This window comes from Galeopterus variegatus, unplaced genomic scaffold (genome assembly GCF_000696425.1).
Source record: "Galeopterus variegatus unplaced genomic scaffold, G_variegatus-3.0.2 Scaffold5753, whole genome shotgun sequence".
Lineage (NCBI taxonomy): Eukaryota > Metazoa > Chordata > Mammalia > Dermoptera > Cynocephalidae > Galeopterus > Galeopterus variegatus.
In genome coordinates, this window is record NW_007731864.1 from 70,794 (window position 1) to 78,188 (window position 7,395).

The window sequence follows — 7,395 nt, forward strand, 5'->3', positions numbered from 1 at the left end:
AGTTGACTGTACACCCCTTCTTTACCAATTGGTATATAAACTGACAAAAGAGGTATATAAGCAAATCTGTCTTAATATGTTTTCTAATGAATGGATAAATAAATAACGCTTTTTTTCCCCTTAGTGGTACTTATTTTTAAACTGATAACAGAACATAGCTAACTTGTAAATAACAATTCAAAACAAAAATCTTTACTATAGTATTTACTTATGTGACATAACTATAAGATAGCACTGTCAGTGTCTTTGTTCTAATAATAGTTCTTACTAATAATTGTTCATAGTTGTAATGTATACAGCATATAGTATTCAACTGGCAGTCATTTTTATATAGCAGAAAGAACACTGAGCTGAAATGGAAAAGCCTTGAGGGTTCAAGAATTGCTTTAGCTGCTCATTCATTTTCTCAACAGATATTCATTGCATGGTTAGTATGTGTCAGGCCCTGTAAAATGAATTCTAGCAGCAACATTGATAAAAGTACAAGGTCACTGAATCCAAAGACACAGAAGATACAAACATATAAAAGAGGAATTATAGTTCACTAGAAAGGTTGATACTATGTATATTGGAGAACAGTTATGGAACAGACAATCTAAAATATTGAGGTAGCTGGGGAAAATTGAGAAGCATAAGAGGATGGTTACAGAATAATTAATTCTTGGACTTTCAAATGAAAACATAGAAGTAAAGAAGAAGGCATTCTAAGCATAGGAAATAGTACCTAACAAAGATGTGGAGATACATATGAAAGAACTTATTTACTGACCTGTAGGTAGCTCAGTATGGCCTAAGCATAAGGCATTGGTGGAAAGATGGTAAGAAATTTGGCATGATAGATAGGCCAAGGAGTTCAGAAATATGGTGATAGAGAAATCATTGCAGAATTTCTAAAAAGGTTGTTTATTATATTAGTGTAATGAGTAGATTAAACAGTAAGAAGTCTAAAGGCAAAATGAAAATAATTCTGCACAGTAATTTTAAAAATATTAAATGAATTATAGATGTAAAAAATACTCTACAAACTAAAGCACTCTGAATCTCTAAAAATTATATAATCTACTTATTTAATATCTGTGTACTTCATTTAAATAGTTCCCTGCTATAGAATTTACTTATAGAAAGGTTTGCTTCAAGTTCAGCTTTAGATAACAGTGTGAAGTAGTGTCACTTTTCTGTAGGTATTATTTCCTAATCTTCCTTAATCTTGCCCCTCTCTTTTTTTTTTTTTTTTTTTCCTTTTTGTCTTTTTTCATGACTGGCAACGGATCGCAACCCTCAGTGTCGCGCCCGTACCGGACCGGGACCGGCAACGGGATCGCAACCCTCGGTGTTGCACACGCACCTCGCTCAGCCAGTGAGCGGCCGGTCTGTATGTGGGATCCGAACCCTCGGTGGGAGCGCCACCGCGCTCCCAAGTGGCACACTGTAGCAGTGCGCCACCGGGCCGGCCCATTGCCCCTCTCTTTTTACTGTTAGTGTATTTACAAACTAGTTCTCCCAAATAAGAGTCCTCTCATTATCCTCATCGCAACTCTCATCATCTTGGTTAGCTTATGTTCTCGATCCTTTCTTTGGAATGTTCCATAAAAACATCTTATTTAAAAGCAAGCTGTAAAGAAAATCCTTAATGGGAGAACCCTTTTCAAGAGATGCCTTTATGATTTGTGCTGTCTTAGGGAGATGGCTTCTGCCTTTGATGTCAGATATGATAAGAATTTGGGGCCCAAAATTTTTACATCTGTGCTCCTTTGTACCAAGGTGAATGCTCATCTGTGTCCATACCAAGAACCAGTATTTTTTAATGAATAGTGGCACAAAAGTAGGAATAGCCAACTCTGTATAAAGATCAGAGAAGATATTAAAGGAGATTATTTAGATTAAGATATGTATCACTATCTCCATTTTCACAGGTGAGTAAACTAAGGTTTAAAGAGTTTGGGAAGCAATATGCCCAGTTATAATGCTTTCAGAGTTGCATAGTTATGGTCTGCCTTGGGTCTATTTTTGAAAAAGCAGAGCTATAAACAAATAAAATGCATCCAGTACATGTGGTAATCCAAATCTAAAATAGACCTATTTGGGGCCGGCCTGGTGGCGCACTGGAAAGTGCACTGCTTGGGAGCGCGGCGGCGCTCCCGCCGAGGGTTCGGATCCCGTGTGGAGACCGGTTCCCACTCACTGGCTGAGCGTGGTGCGGGCGCAACACCGAGGGTTGTGATCCCGTTGCCGGTCCCCGGTACGCGCGTGACACCGAGGGTTGCGATCCCGTTACCGGTCAGTAAAAAAGACAAAAAAAAATAAAAAAATAAAAAAATATAATAAATAAAATAGACCTATTTGACTCCACATTTCAGAATGTTTCCACCACATGGTCCTGCTCTTCTTAGAGTGGAAAAAAGTATACTTGTAAACGTACTTTGAATGAAGGCAATAAAAATGTTTATGTATATATACACAGAAGCTCTTAAAATTCCCAAATAGAAATTCGAGGTTATGAAGAGTTTTAAGTCCGTAAAATTCCAACTTTGTTTAAACGTAGTTAGACTTTCTAAAATAATAAATAGTTCTCCACCACCATCCCCAGCCTACCCTGAAAAACAGGACTTTTACTGACAAATTCAAGCTCAGCTTCTTAACCTATATTACCTCTACTGCCCTGAGGACTCTTTGTAGGTCTTCTTGGACAAAAGCAACTTTAAAGTAAATGTTATATGTAAAGTTATCCCCAATGTCTTCCTACTTAAAGAAATCTATGCTGCCAAACATTAAAGTGATGGCATATGTGAGAAATTTGAAACTGTAGTAAAGAGTTTATTGAAGTAAGCAGAAAATTACATCAAAGGTACATGGAAGAATTAACAACAGGTAGGCATCATAAACAAGAATTTGTGCTACATGTTTTGTTGCCATTTGCAAAAATAAAAATTTTTCTATAAGTAAACATGATACATATATGCAAATACAGAAGTAGAAGTTGATGACTACTAATATATGGTTTTATATTAGCATAAATTTAGTTGTGTCTGCCCCTAATTTTCTATATTTAATTTATTTTTCTAGATCTCTAGCCCTGATGATGGTTTTGAGAATAGATCACTTTATGAAAGCTGGTTGGAAAAAGACCCTTCACCTGAAAATAAAGATTTTCCTAGGTAAATTACTTTTATGCATCATTTCTACAATAGGATAAATGAATTCCCCTTTACCCCCTGTTTCTCCAGACATGCAATTCTCAAATGCCTTATCAATAATTTGAGTAAAGATAATAAAGAGTTCCTCTGTCCAGCCTTGGTTTTGCTGATTAGTCAGCACAGCCAAGTCTTTTAACCTATAATAGAGCACAGACAGATCTAGTTTTGCAAACTTTTAGTCAAAATTACTTTGCTGCATTATTAGTCATTATTTGGAATTCTTTTTTTTTTTTTTTATTCTTGTCCCTCCAAGCTGTCATAGTGGTCTTTATAAAATGTTCAGTCAGACCACATTACCACTCCCTTACTTACAATCCACCAATTATTTCCCTTCATACTGGCAATTCCACCCAAACTTATTTTTTAAACTTTTATTTTATTTTAATTTATCAATATACAATGTAGTTTATTTTTTGTGTCCCTTTACCAATTCCTCCTTGAATTCTTGCATAAATTTTTGTTTAGGTATGTATTAGTTGTGTTAATAGATAGTATAACTTCAAGTGATAATGATGAAGTAAAAAACAAATGATGGTTTATTTGCTTCCTAATATATAAATAGACATTATCAATAACCATCAAATTGTGTCTTTACCTGTAATCAATCTATTTTTTACCTCTTATTATTCATGCTACAGTAGCTTTCTTGAATTTGTGTTTACCACCACAATCCTAGTACTAGAAGATGACAGTAGCAGTTTATAGCTTCATTCCATATTCTAAATTAGCCTTGTGAAAATTTAAATGTGTTTACATTATAAAAGTTTCACATGCTTATTCAAAAAAAAGTAGAATACAAAGAAGATTTTAAAAACATCCAAGGTCTCCATCTCAAAAACACATCTAATAATCTCATTGTTTAGAACATATAGTTATATTCTTAATGCATATTTAATTTTGTATTCTGGCTTACTGACTTACCATTGTATCCTAAAAAAATTCCACGTCATGACATTTTATGTACATACATGTATATGTAGTCATATGTATATCTGTGTGTATGTATGTATTGATAGATGGTGGTTTCTTAATTATATGCAAATAAATATGTTGTAATTAGATTTATTTCTGCAATGAAATAAACCACATTTAGATTCTTTATGATCTCAAATATAGACTTCCTCATGGCAATTTTCTAACTAGACTATAGTTCTCTGAGTGCAGGGCCCCTCTAAATAAATGCTGAAAATATGGAAGAGAGCATTGTCACTAGGCTGCACTCTTTGGTGGCATTGCCCAACTCTGGTTGTATTCAATGCAGATTTATAAGTTTATCACAGCAATTTTCCAGCAGATGATAAGAAAGTATCTTGAGGGCAGTTAACCTTTTTCTAATTCTTATAAATGTGCTATGTAATTCTTTGCTATTTTTTGGACAGGATTCATTCTTCCATCTATTTAACTTTATATTATTTATGTATGTGTTTGTGTGTGTGTGTGTGTGTGTGTGTGTGTGTGTGTGTGTGTGTGTGTATTTATGTTCTACATCTAGAATCAATAAGCTGGGATCTGGAAGTGATTTTGAAGCTTATTTTCAGAGACTTGGAATTGCTTCAGGCAGAGCCCGTTATACTAAGAATAAGGTAAGCCATTTTATCGTTTTGAATATATAGTATTTCATCTACATTCTTTTGGCAAGGAACCCTGTCATTGAGTTGTTTGGCATCAGGCACCAGGTGGACATGTGGCCTGGGAATACTTCCAGGGATAGAGATAGACTGCATGTCCCTTTGTAGATGGACTAGGAAGTAATTTGAGTTATTTTGTGACTATTTCACTACCAGGGTTATCCAATGAGTTTGTAGTTCACAGAGTAATGCCAGATACTTAGCTGGTTATGAGTACTAATTAGTTCATATCCTTTTCCCATGCAGGATTTGTTAGAAAATCTCATTTTCTAGCCTAGACTTGCAGGATCTGATGTGTTTTTCCTGCAGGGGGGGGGGAAATGCAGTAGAAAGATGTATTTTGGATAAGGGGAACACTAGGCTAAGATTTTTTATTGTCAGTAGCAGGTGTTCACATTCCCACTTCTGCCTGTCATTGAGTCAAGGGCTCTTGGGTAGGGAATAAAGCAAGTTTCTCTTAATTTTTAGTTTTATCCTCTTTTCTGCTGTGCACTGACTGGGTTGCACCATTGTGTCTCAAACATCTTGATGATTTGCATGTCCTTGGACATAACCAACATATACTATGTTTGCTTGTATATGTTATAAATTATGTCATAAACCAAATTTAAGATTACGTTAGTAGACACAGATTAGTCACAGACTTTAATCAGTTTTAAAATCGTAATTGCAATACACCAACATCTTGTTTGTAATACCCATCACTTGCAAATCTGACTATCCAGAATACAACTGAGAACAAAGAAGTAAGCAAAAACAGCTCCAGGATAACCCAAAATAGATACATAAAGTCTGTATACTAACACCCATTACATTTAATACATGAGAGATGTGCTTTAACTCTTTTACAAGGCCTGTTCACTTTTATACTCTGTCATCAATTCGAATAAAGTTGTCTAGTTTCTTTTTTTTTTAAATTTATTTATTTTCCTTTTTGTCTTTTTCTGTGTCCGGCAACGGATCGCAACCCTCAATGTCGCCCCCGTACTGGACCGGGACTGGCAACGGGATCGCAACCCTCGGTGTTGCTCCCGTGCCCCGCTCAGCCAGTGAGCGGGAACCGGTCTGTATGTGGGATCCGAACCCTCGGCGGGAGCGCCGCCGCGCTTCCCAAGTGGCGCACTATAGCAGTGCGCCACTGGGCCGGCCCAAGTTGTCTAGTTTCTAAGACCACCATAGATTAGAAGCAGACAATTAGAAGGAGAGGGACTGTAGTGTTTTGGTTAATTTGATTTTAACTTTTTTTTGTTTTACTGTGATAAAACTCAGGGTGTAATATGAGTGTATTTTTTTCTATGGTAATTTTTATGATTATGTAAAATATTGTAACTTGAATTTTTAATGTTTGTTTATACTCACCCTTCCCCCATATTTTTCAGAAAACAGATAAGTACAGCAGCTACCCAGTATACCACACAATTTACGAGACATTTGAATTGGTAGAGAATTTTTATGACCCCACATTTAAAAAACAGCTTTCAGTGGCTCAATTACGAGGAGCACTGGTATATGAGCTTGCAGACTCTAAAATCATTCCTTTCAATATTCAAGACTATGCTAAAGCTTTGAAAAACTATGCAACAAGTATCTACAATTTATCCAAAAAACATGAACAACAATTGAGAGACCACGGAGTATCATTTGGTAAGAAATGATTGGGTAGATATTTTATAATCTTTAAGGTAGAGCTTTAAAATATTATTTCCCTGCCTCAGTTACTAATTCTGACTTCTAGATAAAAACTTTAAACAAACACCTATTGAAGAATATGATTTAATCTGATGTGTGTACGATGAATTCATTATGGCTGAGTTGATGCTACAAACATTGAGTTAATAAATATTTTTCCTATAATACTGCCTTTAAAAGCATTTTTACTGTCTAGGAACAATATTAGAAAAATGTAACAATATTACAAAAAGATTGAAAAGTAGAGAAAACCACCAATTCCACTATATCTACGTATTATTATTATTATTGTATATATATTTTAATATTTTTCTACATAAAGGATTTTTTACATAGTCATAGCATTCTCTTTTTAAGAAATATATATTTCATTATATTATGTATTTTTTATATATGTAAAATAATCATATTATTTTTCCTTTTAAGAATTTATTCATATATATATGTATGTATAAGTAATATAATGTAGCTAGCATAATAGTGTTGAACATTGGCTCTGGAAGCGGCAGTATGCCTGGTTTAGATATTGGCTCTACCATTTAGTCATGGTGTGACCTTGGGAAAGTTACTTAACCTCTCTGTGTCAGTTTTCTTATGAGTGAAATGGTAAAAAAAAAAAAAAAAAAAAGAAAAAGAAAAAGAAAAAGAATACAACATTTTTCAGAGATTGTTGTGGAGATTCAGTTAGGAAATATATAGAAGCAGTGGTGGCTGGCACTTAGTCCTCAGTAAGTGTTACCTATTATTACTGTTTTATGGTCACCATTTTCTTTTATTAAAATGGGGTACATATTCTTAGTATATATCAAAATTGTCAAATATGTACTGAGTGCCTACTATGTATCAACTACTACGCTATTTCTTGGGAGATATAACGATGTATA

The 7,395-nt window shown here is 34.7% G+C and overlaps 1 protein-coding gene across 1 annotated transcript in view; it reads left to right on the top strand.

Annotated features, from left to right (window-relative positions):
• NAALAD2 (N-acetylated alpha-linked acidic dipeptidase 2) overlaps positions 1 to 7,395 on the top strand; it is a 59,354-nt gene that overhangs the window by 35,616 nt on the left and 16,343 nt on the right. The window contains exons 10-13 of the mRNA XM_008589914.1: positions 3 to 52; positions 3,064 to 3,155; positions 4,687 to 4,777; positions 6,202 to 6,466. Of these exons, the coding sequence (XP_008588136.1) occupies positions 3 to 52; positions 3,064 to 3,155; positions 4,687 to 4,777; positions 6,202 to 6,466 (498 nt within the window). The remainder of the gene's footprint in view (positions 1 to 2; positions 53 to 3,063; positions 3,156 to 4,686; positions 4,778 to 6,201; positions 6,467 to 7,395) is intronic.